We start from the raw sequence: 17,462 nt of genomic DNA on the forward strand, positions 1-17,462 counted from the left end.
CTAAACCTAAGAAATATAAAAAAAAATTGAGTGAATTGAAAATTTTCTTTAACTTGACGAAAACTAAACTTAAAAAAAAAAAAAAAAAAATGATTGGACTAATTGCAATATACAAGAAGCCTAAAATTGTAACATTATACAACACACATGTGCATCACACTCTTTGAAAACACGAAATTAGGTGCAAGTTTGCACACACACACACACACACACACACACATATATATGTATATATATATATATATATATATATATATATATATATATATATATATATATATGAAAATATATGAAAATATAAGAAAACTAAAGGAACTTACTGATCCTCCAGAAAAGCCTTTTTTTCAGTCTGGTCGGGAACTCCGGGATCAAAGTTGCTGTTGTTGTGTCAGTGCAGAAACACACAACACCGATCCCTCCTCCGGTTCCCAGTGCGGGCACAGGGAGGTTCGGTCAGGAAGAGGGAGGCGTGACCGCAGGCTGCCGGCGCGGCGCGGAGCGAACGGGACGGAATGAACCCACGAAACATGCGGTCAATGAGAAGGTCTATCTGTATCTTATTTATATTGATTTGTTCTTTCTTTCTTTCTTTCTCTCTTTCTTTCTTCCTTTCTTTCTTTCTTTCGAATGGGACATAATGATGTTACATGTGGTCGATGAGTAGGTCTATCTGCATCTTATTTATATTGATATATTCTTTCTTTCTTTCTTTCTTTCTTTCTTTCTTTCTTTCGAATGGGACATAATGATGTTACATTTGGTCGATGAGTAGGTCTATCTGTATGTAATTTATATTGATTCATTCTTTCTTTCTTCCTTTCTTTCTTTCAAATGGGACCGAATCAACTGATGATACATGCGGTCGTTGAGTAGGTCTATCTGTCATTTATTTAAATTGATTTATTCTTTCTTTCTTTCTTGCTTTTGTTCACCCTTTCCTTCTTTCTTTCTTTCCTTCAAATGGGACGGAATGAACTGATGATACATGCGGTTGATGAGTAGGTCTATCTGTATCTTATTTAAATGGATTTTCTTTCTTTCTTTCTTTCTTTCTTTCTTTCTTTCTTTCTTTCCTTCTTCTGTCCTGGGTCTAGGAAATTGGGGCCCAGGATCAGAGTGACTGCATACCTGTTGCTCGTTGGTTAGTCTAAAGAGCAACAGGTAAAACCCCCATCCCCACACTCACAGGAGAGTCCCTGTCATGACACATCTCCATCCAGGGCTTGTTCCAGGCTAATTTGTTCTTTCTTTTTGTTCTTTCTTTCTTTCTTTCTTTCTTTCTTTCTTTCTTTCTTTCTTTCTTTCTTTTGTCCTGGGTCTAGGAAATTGGGGCCCAGGATCAGAGTGACTGCATACCTGTTGCCCGTTGGTTAGTCTAAAGAGCAACAGGTAAAACCCCCATCCCCACACTCACAGGAGAGTCCCTGTCATGACACATCTCCATCCAGGGCTTGTTCCAGGCTAATTTGTTCTTTCTTTTTGTTCTTTCTTTCTTTCTTTCTTTCTTTCTTTCTTGCGAATGGGACGGAATGAACTGATGATACATGCGGCCGATGAGTAGGTCTATCTGTATGTTATTTATTTTGATTTGTTCTTTCTTTCTTCTTTCTTCCTTTCTTTCTTTCGTTCTTTCTTTCTTTCTTTCTTTCTTTCTTTCTTTCGAATGGGATATAATGATGTTACATGTGGTTGATGTGTATGTCTTTCTGCATCTTATTTATATTGATATATTCTTTCTTTCTTTCTTTCTTTCGAATGGGACATAATGATGTTACATGTGGCTGATGAGTAGGTCTATCTGTATGTAATTTATATTGATTTATTCTTTCTTTCTTTCTTTCTTCCTTTCTTTCTTTCTTCCTTTCTTTCTTTCAAATGGGACCGAATTAACTGATGATACATGCAGTCGTTGAGTAGGTCTATCTGTAATTTATTTAAATTGATTTATTGTTTGTTTCTTTCTTTCTTTCTTTCTTTCTTTCGTTCACCCTTTCCTTCTTTCTTTCTTTCCTTCAAATGGGACGGAATGAACTGATGATACATGCGGTTGATGAGTAGGTCTATCTGTATCTTATTTAAATGGATTTTCTTTCTTTCTTTCTTTCTTTCTTTCCTTCTTTTGTCCTGGGTCTAGGAAATAAGGGCCCAGGATCAGAGTGACTGCATACCTGTTGCCCGTTGGTTAGTCTAAAGAGCAACAGGTAAAACCCCCATCCCCACACTCACAGGAGAGTCCCTGTCATGACACATCTCCAGCCAGGGCTTGTTCCAGGCTAATTTGTTCTTTCTTTCTTTCTTTCTTTCTTTCTTTCTTTCTTTCAAATGGGACGTAATGAATTGTTTTTACATGTGGTCGATGAGTAGGTCTATCTGTATCTTATTTATATTGATTAATTCTTTCTTTCTTTCTTTCTTTCTTTCTTTCTTTTAAATGGGACAGAATGAGCTGATGATACTTGCGGTTGATGAGTAGGTCTACTGTATCTGTATCTTATTTATATTGGTTTATTCTTTCTTTCTTTCTTTCTTTCTTTCTTTCTTTCAAATGGGACGGAATGAACTGATGATACATGCGGTCGATGAGTAGGTCTATCTGAATCCTATTTATATTGATTTATTGTTTCTTTCTTTCTTTCTTTCTTTCTTTCTTTCTTTCTTTCAAACAGGACATGATGAACTGATGATACTTGCGGTTGATGAGTAGGTCTACTGTATCTGCATCTTATTTATATTGGTTTATTCTTTATTTTTTTTATTTTTTTCTCTCTTTCTTTCTTTCGCAGAGGTATGCACAACACCATGTTGGAGGTACCAGATTTGGAAAAGTTTGATGACGTTCGGAGAGAGGGAAAAAGAAAGAGTGGCCTCTTGACACCAAGCACACCTGAATAAATTAAATTCATGGAGTTAGTGTATTCAGGGAAGAACCACATGAACTTAATCAATAGACCATGCAAAACAAAACAAAACAAAACAAAACAAAACACAACCACTGAACACTGTCTGATCAGGCTAAACTTCCAATACTTTCCCAGATTTCATTGGCACCCTCCAGCCAATCACAATAAAGCAGGTCACAGGTCTCCCACATGCTCTTTCAAATAGAAAACGTTAAATATTCAAGTTTTAAAGCTGACAATCTTTTTGAAGTGAGTTTAGCTCTGGTTAAATTTACTTCAGAGCTAATCTTTTAAGTATCATCATCTGCTATAAAACCTCAGCTGAATATCCCCCATGTCCTAAAGCCACTGACTGGTTTTGACTTTCCCCATCTCCAAAATGCTGCTTTGTAGATTTAAGGCTCAGCCCAGCAGGTGTCACATTAGGAGCCTAAAGGCAAAGCAGCGTATACCCATTCAGCCTCAACGAGCACTGCCAATAACGGGGAGTGAAAAAGTGAATGTTCCCTCGGTATACACTGTGCTTGTTTGTGCTGTGTGACTCATGGCCGTGTGTGTAGGAGAGTGTCGAGGTGTACGGACTGAATTTCCTGCTCCTATCTCAGCAAAACATGCCCAGGAAGCCGCAAATGTGTGTTCATTACTCTCACTATTCGACTCAATTTGACTAGTAATGCAGGTTGACTACAGCAGTGGTGCTCAACACGTGGTCCGGGGACCCCCGGAGGTCGTTCAGGAGGTTCCACCGGGTCCCAAGCAAAATCGCTAACAGTTAAAAGTTCACCATTTATTTCATTTACAAGAGCATGTGCAATAATGACTGTTTTAATCCTAGTTCAATGTTATTTCCCAAACTATAGTATAGACAGATATGGAGGTTTGGACTAAATCATATCCGCTAATAAAAATCTTCTCAGTTAGGGGTCCCAGTGACAAAATCTCATCAGATGGAATCCATGGAATAAGGTCGATCAAATTGAGGGTCCTTGATATGAAAAAGGGTGAGAATAATTGAGCTAAATGGTATTCTAATACGATTAGGATGTTGGACCTAAACAAGTAAATTCGATTTTCTGGTGCTAAAATGTGTGATTTGTGAAGTAACTCGAAATAACATTGGTTTATGAGTTGTAAGCCGAACCCTTAAACAAGCTTTCCAAAAGAATGCAAACATTTACTGCTCGGGGCTACATGTACATCATGAAGTAGATGCTGCCACTCAGTGGCCTGTTAATCTCAGTACATCAACACACACACACACACACACACACACACACACACACACACGCACACACACACACACACACCGCAGAAAGCCGGACCTGTGACCTCTCCGCCTCTGCTTGCTTACACACACACACACACACACACACACACACACACACACACACACACACACACACACACACACACACACACACACACAGATGGGCAGACAGGACACTTGAATAAAATACCATGTACAATACAAAAAAAATACTTTATATATATATACTGTATATAGTACGATAACAAAGCACTTCCTTATGGCACTTTGTGATCAAGGGGAAGCCTCCACGGAGGGACGGGGATGTGACATTGAGCAGGTTGGATAAGGAAGCATTCAGAATGAACGTCAGAACAAAGAAACCTGTTACACAATGCAGTCTATGAATAAATACACCTCCTGTACAGTACAGACGACAAGGGCCATTTCAAGAGACACAGCAGTGTGGATGAGCAATCTCTCCCTAGTGTGTGTGCGCGTGCGTGCGTGTGTGTGTGTGTGTGTGTGTGTGTGTGTGTGTGTGTGTGTGTGCGTGCGTGCGTACGCGTGTGTGTGCATGTATGTGTGCGTGTGTGTGTGTGTGTGTGTATGTGTGTGTGTGTGTGTGTGTGTGTGTGTGTGTGTGTGTGAGAATGTGAATGTGTGTGAGTGAGAATGGCACATAAAGAGCAAGATGCATGCAAACAAAACTGAGTCTAATTCTAAAAAATATTTTGTAGGCGTTGGCACTTTCCATCACCTTTGATATTTCAGTCTCTAGCCCGGCGGCATGGATATGTATTATGCAGTAATGGAGTGACCCTCCTGTACATGTAAGTACTCCCAATAAGACACACACTGGGCAACCACCCTGAAAACATCTGGGTTTTTATTCTACCTAACACTGTTACATATGGCAACAAGGGATCATTTCAGCAAACAACCCGACTGTGAGATAGAATTATATTCAAATGGTCTATAAGACGCGTAATACGCTCTGAAGAATGACAACTGTAAGGCCAGAAAGGGATCGTCGGTTCACAGCCCGGTAAAATCAGAAGAGGGGGAGGGTGGGTCTTTATTATAAAATGCCACAGTCGTATATATATCATTTTGATATAAAACCGTTGTGAAGCAGTTGTTAAAATGGTTGCATTTGATTCGATAACCCCCCGCCCTCCTCCGAAAGATGGCTATAAGTTTTTGTTTTTTTTAACTCCCAACTCCTGCAGTTGGACACAGACGTCACCACAAAGACCACATAGAACTGAGAGAGAAGAACTTCACATATTAGGGATGACCTCCACACCGGACTGACTCTCATCCAAAGCAGGAGAGACGGAGAGGAGGCTGGGAATGGCTAGTCATCGTAAGGGGCGCGGGGCGGGGTACTTTCACCAAAATCTGCTTTTTGCTCCTGTTTAAATCTCTCTCTCTTTCTCTTTATCCCGGCCTGGAGGGAGAGCGGCGCGGGGCTCGGCGCCGGGGCTACACGAGGCCACAGCAACCCGACTTGTGCTTTTTCGACTCGATGTAGTCGTGGATCCGGAACTTGGGCTCGTTGGGCTGCTGGGCGGCTCTGTGCTTCAGCTCCCTGAAGGCGAGAAAGAGCGAGCGAGAGAGAGAGCGAGAGAGAGAGCGAGAGAGAGAGCGAGAGAGAGAGGGCGAGAGAGAGCGAGTGGGAGGTAAGGACGTGAGGAAGAAGAAGAGACAAAGAGAGCGGGAGAGAGAGGTGTTTGGAGACAGATGCGTGGGTTGGATTATAGACGGGGTGAAGGGATCGAGGAAATGAGAAAGAGACAGGAGCGGAGCGAGCGGGTGAGAGACAGTGGGAGGTGAGCGAGGGAGAGATAGCGGAAAAAAAAAAAAGAAAAAGATCCGAACAAACATTTAATCAAAAGAGGGCGTGCTGTGAATGATTCCATCTGAACCTATCCCTACAATAACCATTCGACCATAAAAAGTAAATAAATAAATAAATAATAGACTCCAAATCGTAGAGAGAAGCTCATTTCCTTTCAGAGCGCGGCTTCCTCTCTGGACGGCAGCGTTCAGGCCTCGGCCCCGCCCAACATGTCGCCCCAGACATAATGATGTTATTTTGGTTTCGCCTCGGCCCGTCCCTTCCCTTTTCTGCGAGGAAGGCGGAGGGAAATCAATAAAAACGAATCAGCGATCCCGACCGATTTTCTTTTTGGTCTTTCTTTGCTTTGCGTCTGTCGTCCTCGTCCGTCTTCCATCTACGTTTGGACGAGACAGCCACACAGGAAAGTCCAAGCAAAATCACCCTCCCCTCCAGACAGTTTTATTCATTTATTTGTTCATGCACCATTGCGACAATAAGAGCATTTTATGAATAAATCATAGCAGTCCAAAAATGTATCCGACAATAAAAAGGTTTTTGAAAAAATGAATGAACTCTGTTGAATCCGGATGACATCCCTCACTGCGCTTGCACTTCTGCGCACTCTCCTCGCTTTTACCAAATTTGGTTTCTCTCTCTCCGCTTAATTTTCTTAATTTTTGTAAAAATATTTGTAGTGTTGTGAAAATATTTTTGGAATTTGCATATTTTCTTTTTGACCTGATTGGATTCACATTGGAGTCAGTTTTTTTAAATTATTATTATTATTTATCTGCACTCTTGAGAATTGTCCGTGTTGTATGTCGACAAAGTCAACTTTGAAACTTAACTTGAATAATTATATCACCCATTTTCCCAACGAACCCATAATACTGCCTTTCCCCCACCGCACCAGCACGAAGGTCTACAGCTCAGACTTACTTTGCAATAGCATGAAAGGCCAGCTCCACGTTGACTCCGGTCTTGGCGCTGGTCTCCATGAAGGGCACTCCGTATTCCTGGGGGGCAGCGGCAGCGGGAGAGCGGGCGGTCAGTGCAAACGGCTTTTTGCCGAAGGGGGCCGCGGTCACTTAGAGGGTTACAATGTCCGACATGGTCCGCGTGCGGTCCGTGGTCAGGCCACCAACCTCTTACCTTGGCCAGCTTCTCCCCTTCCTCCCTCCGGATGACCCTCTCTGCGGCCAAGTCCGACTGCACGGGTCCAAGGGCAAGAGAAGGAAAGTCATTAGTCATCAGCCTGGGTCTACGGCGGAAATACTGTGGTGCACGTTGATGGGGGTGGTAGGGGAGTGCACTGTAGAAGAAGGGAAGAGTGGAATGACCTCTATACACTGTCCATTTGTATTTCTGTGCTGGACCGTTGCAGCGGTCTCAACGTGGGGGTCGCGGGGTCTCCAGAAGGACCGCTGGGGTCCTTTTTATCGCCAGTTTTTGAAAATACCCGAAGACATCGATCAAGCGGCGGCTGTGTCCTTTCAAAATGCATGAGTTTGTCCTTCTAGGGCATTGGTTCTCAACGTGGGGCTCGAACTGTGTACAACTGTGTGCTCGAAGATTGTACAATAATGGGTCGGTTGACCTAACGAAAATCCAATCCAGGATCCTTGGTGAGAATGAGAATGAGAATCACCGAGCTGCAGCGATGTCGACCTCTGTCCTACGTGCGTCCTACACCCGCTGTGCCGCGAGGCTGACCTCCCAAAGTGATGGTACGCCAGCGCCCGCCCCTCCAGCGAAACAGTAATCACACAGAGTCATGACTCTCCGCCCTCCGTTCGCTGCTGCCGTTTCCTTGGCTGCAAATGAGCAGGGTTTGCTGGCTGCTGCTGCTGCTGCTCCCTGGCGTGTGGCACCTCTGACCCTGGGAGGGGTGAGGCCTCTGCCAGGTCACCAGAGGGAGCTTTCAGACGCTTTAACAGTAACCGATGTTGGCAGCGAGACATTCAAGGTTGATTCTCGTTGGGAGTCATGTTTGGGAAGAAATGGTTCTGTAGTGTTTTTTGTGATTTTTTCTTTGTTTTCTGGTCAAAACTCGCCACAATTATATATTATTATATTACATGATATATCCGATTTGTACTCGGTAGGGGAAAGAACTTTAAGACACAGGAAACGTTAGAGAACATGTGAGGACTGATCTGCTGATGGGACAGCGTGTCACATGTGCACACTCACTATTGAAATGCCTATAACTCTGCACTAAAATAAGAAAATGAAACGATTACAACATAAATGCCTGCCTATTAAAGAGTTATTAAAGACGCCCCGGTCTCCCCTGTGTGCACGGTACATCTGCCTGAGTGTGATCGGAATGTGTTAGAATGCGGCGGAGGCACAATTTATCACTCTGATCTTTTTTATGAGGCTAAAAGGAAGCTTCGCTCACCTTGTTGCCAAGCAACATGATGACCACATCCTTCTGTGCGTACTCGTGTATTTCAGTCAGCCAAGCCTTCAAAGTAGAAGGGCAGAGAAGCACAAGAGTTGAGAGAGAGAGAGAGAGAGATACAGAGAGAGAGAGAGAGAGAGAGACAGAGAGAGAGATATAAGGAGGTATAATATAAAAATTGGTCTCTAAAACAGCAAACAGCAACACTCCAAGAGGGCCCTCGGCTGCAATAAAAACGGTATTCCTCCAATGAATCAGCCCGAAGTCCAAGTCTTTTATGTTCTCCGAAAACCTCTGTATTACATGAGATTAAAAACAACCCACATTACACCAGAAGCACATGACCACATCAGGCGATCCGGCGGCCACGGCGCCGGGAAAAGGTCAAGCGCTTTGTACGCGAGGCAGCGGTGAGAGTGACGCGGGCGCCGAGAAGCAGGACGCCACGACGCAGAGAGGAAGTGAGAGAGAAGCCATCCGAGGCGCTTCCTCACCCTGATGTTGTCGAAAGACGACTTGCTGGTGATGTCGTAGAGAAGGAGCAGCGCTGGGGGGGGGGGGGGGGGGGGGGCAGAGGAGAGACAGAGACTCAGCTGCACGGACGTGGGTGGGAAGAAAAGTTTCCAAAAACAGAACCATCGCTTGACAATATTTCACCGGAATAACGAGTAAACACGTTGAGGAAATGACTGAGTAGCGTATGATGATAGAAAAAAGTACGATATTCAGCAGTAATCACTTCCAGTCAGAGTTCAAATTTCATTGCGATTGCAAAATAATTTAGGGTTCCAAAACGGTGGCCCGCGGCCCCCTACGGGGTTGCAGGGGTCTGCAGCTGAATTATAATTTGTGTAAATTAGTACTTTAAAAATACATGTCTTTGTTTTGCATTTTTTGACAAAATATTTATACATAACCTCACTAATAATTGTCTTTTTTTTTTTTGTCAGCAAGGTTCAAGTTAAATGTTTAACCACATGGCAGTTTCTTATAGGCAGATACAGTGTGTACTATAGAGTACATAATAATTCCCATTAGTCTGCACTCTTAACTCGCAAATGATGTCATCCCATCGCCTAAGATTAGGTCTGATTTCTTAGCGAGGGAACAAACACATCTTTGTTTTACCTCACCAAAATGAACCGGAAAGAAGCCAGGAAAGAAGGGTTCAATTGCGTGTAACTGATGCCAATGGCTAGAGCGAGAGTGCGCTCTAGGAAATTGATTTGGCTTTCCATCCTCGGGATTTTAGTTCGGCAAAATCCAATTTTCACTCAACTGTTCTCATCAAGGGAAACAGCAAGTGGAAGCCAGGGTTTTATAAACGTGCCACTTCCAGAGGGCGTCTTGAAGGAAGGAAAGGAACTAAGATTGAGTGGGTGAAATTTGTGTGTTGTACGCACGTGCACTTACTGCTTCACCGGTAAATTATAGATGGAACCTCTATATGTTGGATATTTTGTACATCAGTAGAATTTAAATTGCGAAATTGTGTAAAACATTGTGGTGTGGTTTGAGCAGCCACACATGTCCTGGGTCTAGGTAATTGGCGACCGGGATCAGAGTGGCTGCATACCTGTTGCTCATTGGTAGCTCCAACGAGCGACAGGTTAAAACCCCCATCCCCACACTCACTCAGGAGAGGAGCCCTTGTCATGACACAACTCCATCCACTCCTGGGCTAAATCCATCCAGCCCACTCTCTACAATAAACTGGCGTCTACAACCCCGTCGTCTGTCTTTCTGTGCCGGCGGTCCCTGACAACGCCACTTGGGTGGTTGATTCTGCTACACTTATACCTAATTATGAGATGACATTCCAATCCAGGAGTTTGAGCCTCATTTGACGCACTATTCATCACTGTTCCTGTTACCCTAAAAGTAAGATCAGTAGTTAATTGTTAGAATTTGTTAATTCCCACCCCTCCATGTAAACGTGTTGATCTATGCTAATTCACTGTTCTGGCGTGTTTTCATGGAATCACACACTATGGCTTTTGTTACCACACACACACACACACACACACACACACACACACACACACACAGGAAGTGAGGTACTTACCCTGTGCATCTCTGTAGTAGGCGTGCGTTACGCTGCGGAACCTCTCCTGGCCGGCGGTATCCCAGATCTGAGTGACAAAGCAGCGGTTAAGGAAGCAACACGCAGTCATTGAGTCGCGTTGAAAGAGACGATTAAGGAAACTATTCATGAATTAAAGAGAAGCGTGTGGATTCTACTGGAGCGAGCGGAAAGGGAGTCTAATTCTGGCGACGTCCCACTCATGGGGGCGCTAGTGACAGACGTGTGTTTGCTTCAGATAAGGCCCCACGCCACTGTCACACCACCAAAGTGTAACGCCACTGGCGAATCGCTGAATTCAGGGGGGGGGTCGGCCGCGCCAACAATGAATGGCGTCCCGGTGTTAAGGGAAAGCCGAAGCCCCGTGTCTCTCCGGATCAACCGCTATTGCTGCGCTCTCTCGGGGCCCCGGAGCGCGTAGAGCTCAGCCAACAGCCCCCCCCGACCTATTGGTCGGGGGGGCTGTCGGGAGAACACCCGTGACCTCACCTGCAGCTTGACCTTCAAGTTGTCCACAGTGACCACCTTGTTCTGGAAACGACAGAGAGAGAGAGAGAGAGAGAGGAAAGTGAAGCGGCGCATGTTCAAAACAAAACAAGAAACACCGCACAGGGACCGCACCGCCGCGAGGAGGGCCGGGAAGCCCGACGAGGAGCCCGACGGCAGACGTTGACCGGCCCGTTGACGCAGCACGGGGCGCGGCGGGGGTGGGGGGGGAGGATGACGGAGAACAATGGCTCGGGACGCCAGAGACGGAAAAAAAAAAAAAAAAAAAAGCTAGCGGCGACGCCCACACAGCGGCGGAGGTTTTGGGATTAGACGAAATTACAGAGGGATGATTGGCAGCATGACAACTCGCGCCGCCGTTAATTCCCCGTTTCGGGCCGGGGAGCGCTCTGTCATTTTCTATGAAGCAACAGCTCGGCCTGCAACAGTTCAGGCATCCTGACGGGTGGAAGAGACTGGGACATAAAGACTGAAATTATTTCAAAAGATAAATGCGGGGAAAAGGCGGGGGGGTGTGTGGAAGACGATGTAGGGAAGCGCAAAGAAGGAAGCAACACCATGAAAGGCTGCTATAGTAACGACGACGACGACAACAACAACAATCACAAGCTGTGGGGGACTGCTGTTGTCATTACTGTGGCAGCCTTTCAGGGCGTTGCTTCCTTCTTCCGCCCCCCCCCCCCCCTTTTTTTTTTTAAACGTTCTCGGCCGTTTTTTCCGCTCTCAGACATTCGGGGGAGAACCCTGTCTCCAAGCCCCTTTGTTTTCAGCGCGGCCAAGGCGACGGCGGCTTCCAATCAGCGCGTTTTTGTTCTCTTGATTAAAAAGGAAAGAGAGAAAGAAAAAACTCTGACTATCGAGAAAGAGGAGAGAGAGGGGGGGGGGCACAGAGAGAGAGAGAGAGAGAGAGAGAGAGAGACAGGCTCAGATGGAGGAAGCGAGCCACCGCGCTTTATCTCTTTATCAATCGCTTCGTAATTGCTCGACTGTACGTGCGTGACGGGTCACTGCTGGTGCTCCTCTCTGCTTCCCCTTTTACTGTGCATTAAACAACAACAGTTAAAGAGAGAGAGAGAGACAAAGAGAGAGGGAGAGACAAAGAGAGAGAGAGACAGAGAGAGAGAGCGAGAGAGAGAGAGAGCGATAGAGAGAGCGAGCGAGAGAGAGAGGGGGCTAGAGAGACTTTTGACAGAGAGAGAGACAAAGAGAGAGGGACAGAGATAGAGAGAGAGAGACAGAGAGAGACAAAGAGAGAGAGACAGAGAGAGAGAGAGAGACAGAGAGAGAGACAAAGAGAGAGAGAGAGAGGGATAGCGAGAGTGAGACAGAGGGAGAGAAAGAGAGACAGAGAGAGAGACAGAGAGAGAGAGAGAGGGATAGAGAGAGTGAGACAGAGAGAGAGAGAGAGAGAGAGACAGAGTGAGAGAGAGAGAGAGACAGAGAGAGAGGGAAACGGTTTAGGACACTCTGCGAAACGGAATCGCCCGTTCACAGTTGCCACCTGCCTGGGTCTCCAAACCCGGCCGAGTTGACCTGCCACCCCCTGCACCCCGGCAGAGTGGACGTGCCTCCACCCCCGGCAAAGTGGAGTGCCTCCACCTCCTGCATTAGAGTAGTTGCCATGGGTTTCGTTTGGTTGTGACGTGCGAGGAGGCTGCACGCCACAAGGAAGGCGCCCAAAAATAGACGGCTTGTGTTCCAGGGCCGCCGGAGCCTTGCCCCGGTCCATCCACCCTGCTGACAACACGCGCACCACGGCGCGCACACACTATTCCGGGGGATCAAAATGCATTTTTCCCGCGTTGCAAACAAACAGAATGAGACACGGTGGGGTCTGAGTTTCCCATGTCAGTGGGTGACTCCTTGTGCAGATTTTGCATAATTTCCACCGACGCTGAACAAAACGACACGTTTAGGATGTGTTTGCATTTAGGACGCCTTTAGGACGCATTAAGGATGCATTTAAGAGGAATTTAGGACGCATTTAGGATGCATTTAGGATCCATTTAAGATGCACTTAGGATGCATTTAGGAAGCATTTATTAGGCATTTAGGACGCCTTTAGGATGCATTAAGGACACATTTAAGATGCATTTAGGATGCATTTAGGACGCATTAAGGATGCATTTAAGAGGCATTTAGGACGCATTTAGGATGCATTTACAAGGCATTTAGGACGCATTTAGGATGCATTTAAGAGGCATTTAGGACACATTTAGGACGCATTTAGGATGCATTTACGAGGCATTTAGGACGCATTTAGGATGCATTTAGGATGCATTTAGGACGCCTTTAGGACGCATTAAGGATGCATTTAAGAGGCATTTAGGATGCATTTAGGATGCATTTAGGACGCCTTTAGGACGCATTAAGGATGCATTTAAGATGCATTTAGGATGCATTTAGGACGCCTTTAGGACGCATTAAGGACGCATTTAAGAGGCATTTAGGACACATTTAGGATGCATTTAGGACGCATTTAGAACACATTTAGGATGCATTTAAGATGCACTTAGGATGCATTTAGGAAGCATTTATTAGGCATTTAGGATGCCTTTAGGATGCATGTAGGACACATTTAAGATGCATTTAGGATGCATTTAGGACGCCTTTAGGACGCATTTAGGATGCATTTAGGGCACATTTAGGATGCAATTAGCACAAATTTAGGACGCATTTAGGTCGCATTTAGGATGCATTAAGGGTGCATTTAAGACACATTTAGCATGCATTTAGGACACATTTAGGACGCATTTAGGACGCATTTAGGATGCATTAAGGGTGCATTTAGGACGCATTTAGGATGCATTTAGGACCCATTTAGGATGCATTTAAGATGCATTTAGGATCCATTGAGGACGCATTTAGGATGCATTTAGGATGCATTTTGGATCCATTTAGGATACATTTAGGATGAATTTAGGATGCATTTAGGACGCATTCAGGATGCATTTAGGATGCATTTAGGACCCATTTAGGATGCATTTAGGATGCATTTAGGACCCATTTAGGATGCATTTAGGACCCATTTAGGATGCTTTTAGGATGCTTTTAGGAAGTATTCAGGATGCCTTTAGAATGCATTGAGGATGCATTTAATACGAAGGAACAGCCTCCAGTCACAGTGCATGTGGCTGTAACTCCTGCTTCAAGGGCCAGAACACGGTCACACGGTGGGGATCAACCGCCCCCCACCCGTGCAGCTCCACCCGTCAGACGGACACCGCTGCTGCCGCCTTGTTTCTGCACCGCGACCAGAAGGACGCGATTCACTACCGCGACTAATGCGACACAATCTCCTCCTGAATCCAGTCCCACTTGACTCTCCATTAGCGTGAGAGCACTCAGACGAGGGGGGGTGGGGGGCGTAGAGGGGGGGAGGGAGGGTCGGGTCGGGGGGTCGGGGGGGGGGCCACAACGTCCACTCCACTCCAGTCCAATCTAATTCTCCAGCATCATGGGGACCGACAGGTGTCCTCTCCTCCCTACGTGCATGTGCGCGTGTGTTAAGAGGGTTCGGTGGTCTGACTCCTCCCGGTCGCGGCGACGGAGTCGGGTCCCCCCGGGAGGCGAGGTTCGTGGGCAGGCACTCGTCGCGCCGTTTACGAGGCGGTTCGGCGGCGCAGGCGCTCCGTCAACCCGACGACGTGGGTGGGAGGCTTCTGACACCCTGCGCGGGGCTCATCGCGTCAACAAACTCCAAGGAGGTTCGACAGGAATATGGAGGCGCGGTGGGGAGGTTGGTGATTGGATTGGTGAACGTGCTTTGAGTTTAAAAAAAAAAAAAAAAGAGAAGTCAAAATGAGATATCCGGGAGAATACCGTGATATCGATAATTCCACAATATTTTGGAGGTGGCTGTTGGTGCTTTCATAAGATATGTACACCCCAAAGATTCGGAAACAGTTACTAGTAATGTAGATATCATGAGCAAGCAGTCTAGTTGCTCATAGTCTCGTCTCATACCACAATATCAACAGTATATTTATATATCTCCCAGCCCTAAATGGTAATATTTTATATGACAACAAAAACAGAGAGAATAATATTTACTTCAAACTATTTACTACACAAGTGGCAGTGATCATTTTTTGGCCCGCAAATCCAGGGCTTTTTTTTTTTTAGGCTATTATTAACCAATTTATTTCCTGTTGTTAAATACCATGGAGACCCGATCCTGTGCTATAAGTAGAGCTTGCGAGACACTGATTTCCCAACAAGCGTCAGCTCCCGGAGGACGGGCCGTCTGTTCATATTCCGTCCTTTCTGAACGCCGTGTTCTCACACACCGTCTCCGTTCCGTAAGCAAAGGACCAAACACCAAACAACCAAACGCCGTTTCAACGGCAAACGCCTCGCCTCCGCTACATATTTTGACGGACAAGGCACGTCGGGTTTCAGAGATGTTCACCGCGATGGGGCGATCAAACTTCTGTCCTTGTTTTTACGTAGGAAAACACCCACACATATAGGATTATATCAACTGTAAAAGAACACGCGGTCAGAGGGGGGGGGGGGGGGGGGGGGGGGGATGGCAGAGATTTCCCATTTTCACCCATAATGTTCAGGCCAAAGGGTCGATCCGTTCCCCAATCCCAGGGCGATTCGGTCTCTCACCCTAAAGTCTATTCCCACGGTGGCTATAAAGTTGCCTCCCAGAAAGGCCCCATCCTTAAAGCGCACCAGGATGCAGGTCTTCCCAACGGCCGAGTCTCCGAGCAGCATCACCTGCGGGGAGGAGGAGGAGGAGGGGGAGGAGGGGGGAGGGGGAGGGAGTGGGGGGGTTACAGAAGGCCCGAAACATGGAGGTCTTGTATGGCGATGGACTTTGTGCACAACATGATGGGCAGGTCAACACCGCGGGAGCTGCGCTGTATCGACTTCGTTTGGGGAAGTGATGCTTTAATGGTTTTGCAACGCGTTTGGCTTTTTTTTTTTTTTTTTCTGTTTGTTGTTTTTTCTCTACACGAAAAAGGGAGAAGGCACAATTTCACAATTAATGATACGAACAGTTTACACAAGGTCCATAGGAGCAAAGACTTAATATTTGGCATTAAACAAAAAAAAAAAAAATGAAATATATAAATGGCCTAAAATATTGTGTTGTGACGCCAACGAGTACCAGCATCTGTGGGATTTTCACCCCGATGGAAAATCCTCCTGAGACCAAACAAACCCAATTATTGCAGCATTATGTGTAATTGGAGAATTTACAGTCGGGATTCATCACAACAACATGAGGCCGCAAATGTCTGGCTGCACTCAGAGTCCATCTACTTCGTACCGTGTCATTCCAAATGACACTGAATAAGAGGGCTGCTTTGGCCTCGTAACTTTTATTGAGTCGATTCTCTTCAACCCCGAGTAGCCTTGGAGGGGTGTTTTCTCTGCAAATGACACAACACAAGGAGGGTTGCCGAGGGTGCAACAAGTCCTCCCTCAGTAAACATTTGATTTACATTGTGGGTGGGAGAGAGATCCATGAGATATGGAAACAAGCTCCTCGGATCAACTTTCACCTTGTGTCACTGTCTTAAACGTGTGGGGGGAGGGGGGGGGGGAATAAAAAATAAAACATAGGTGGTTTCATTTCTCGACAGGACCCCTGCGAAAACCCGTCATTGAAACCTATCGGCGCGCACGACTGCCTTTGTCTCCTGTCGCATGAGATAATCGCAAAATCGCACTAATAATCGCACCAGTCGCACGTTATGCATCGAGTCATTTATTAGGCATTAATGAACAGTAGCCTTCGCTCGTCTGTACTAAACGGGCATGCCCAGGGAACACCTGTTCCACCTCATCGCCGGGCTCTGAAAAACACCAAAAAGCACCACCACCACCACCACCACCACCACCATAACCCACACTGCGCGTCTGACCGTACGCACCTTGAAGGCAACGTCGTAATACTCGTTGATGGACGCGCATCTCTCCAGCACATATTTAGATGTTCCGTTCTTAGTCTGTTGGTCCGTCAACGATGCCTTCCTGGTGGACATCGCAGGAACGGAGAGAGAGGGAGAGGGAGCGAGATGGAGAGAGATGGAGAGAGAGGGAGAGCAAAAGAAGAAGAAGAAGAAGAAGAAGAAGGAGAAGGAGGAAAAAAACACCACCACCAACACCACCACCACCACCAAAAGATCTGTATCCGCCACCAGTAAGAGCTGAGAGGCGGAGAGCAGCAGCGGGTCCGGGCTCTGAGCTCAGTGCGCTCCCTCTGAAGCGTCAAGTCCGGCTGCTTTCATTTTAAGGTGCCGGGGAAAAGAATCATTCAAAAAAAAAAATAAACATAAAGAAAAAAGAAAAAACAACAAAAAAAACTAAAAACAACAAAAACAAAACAAACGGAACCGGCCCAAATGTTTTCAGCCTTATTAAAAAAAAAAAAAGGTTCGGGGAAATAAGACAGATCCGGCCCCAGGGCGCGACGCGATGTGGCGGATGAGGCGGAACCCGCTCAGTCGGCGGCG

General features: G+C 46.0%; 2 protein-coding genes across 2 annotated transcripts in view; both read right to left on the reverse strand.

Annotated features, from left to right (window-relative positions):
• nherf1b (NHERF family PDZ scaffold protein 1b) overlaps positions 1-442 on the reverse strand; it is a 30,492-nt gene extending 30,050 nt beyond the window's left edge. The window contains exon 1 of the mRNA XM_080009758.1: positions 321-442. The gene's annotated coding sequence lies outside the window, so the exon portion shown is untranslated. The remainder of the gene's footprint in view (positions 1-320) is intronic.
• Positions 443-4,447: 4,005 nt separating this feature from the next.
• Positions 4,448-16,991, reverse strand: LOC307236381 (ras-related protein Rab-37-like; the record flags this gene model as incomplete). The annotated part of the gene is made up of 9 exons (XM_080008784.1): positions 4,448-5,740; positions 6,932-7,008; positions 7,145-7,201; positions 8,397-8,462; positions 8,894-8,946; positions 10,465-10,531; positions 10,972-11,013; positions 15,607-15,717; positions 16,881-16,991. 9 exons carry the CDS (start codon positions 16,989-16,991, stop codon positions 5,635-5,637), a joined length of 690 nt encoding a protein of 229 aa, XP_079864910.1. The 3' UTR covers positions 4,448-5,634.
• Between the last annotated feature and the right edge of the window lie 471 nt (positions 16,992-17,462).

Source organism: Zeus faber (assembly GCF_960531495.2).
Source record: "Zeus faber genome assembly, chromosome: 11".
Classification (NCBI taxonomy): domain Eukaryota; kingdom Metazoa; phylum Chordata; class Actinopteri; order Zeiformes; family Zeidae; genus Zeus; species Zeus faber.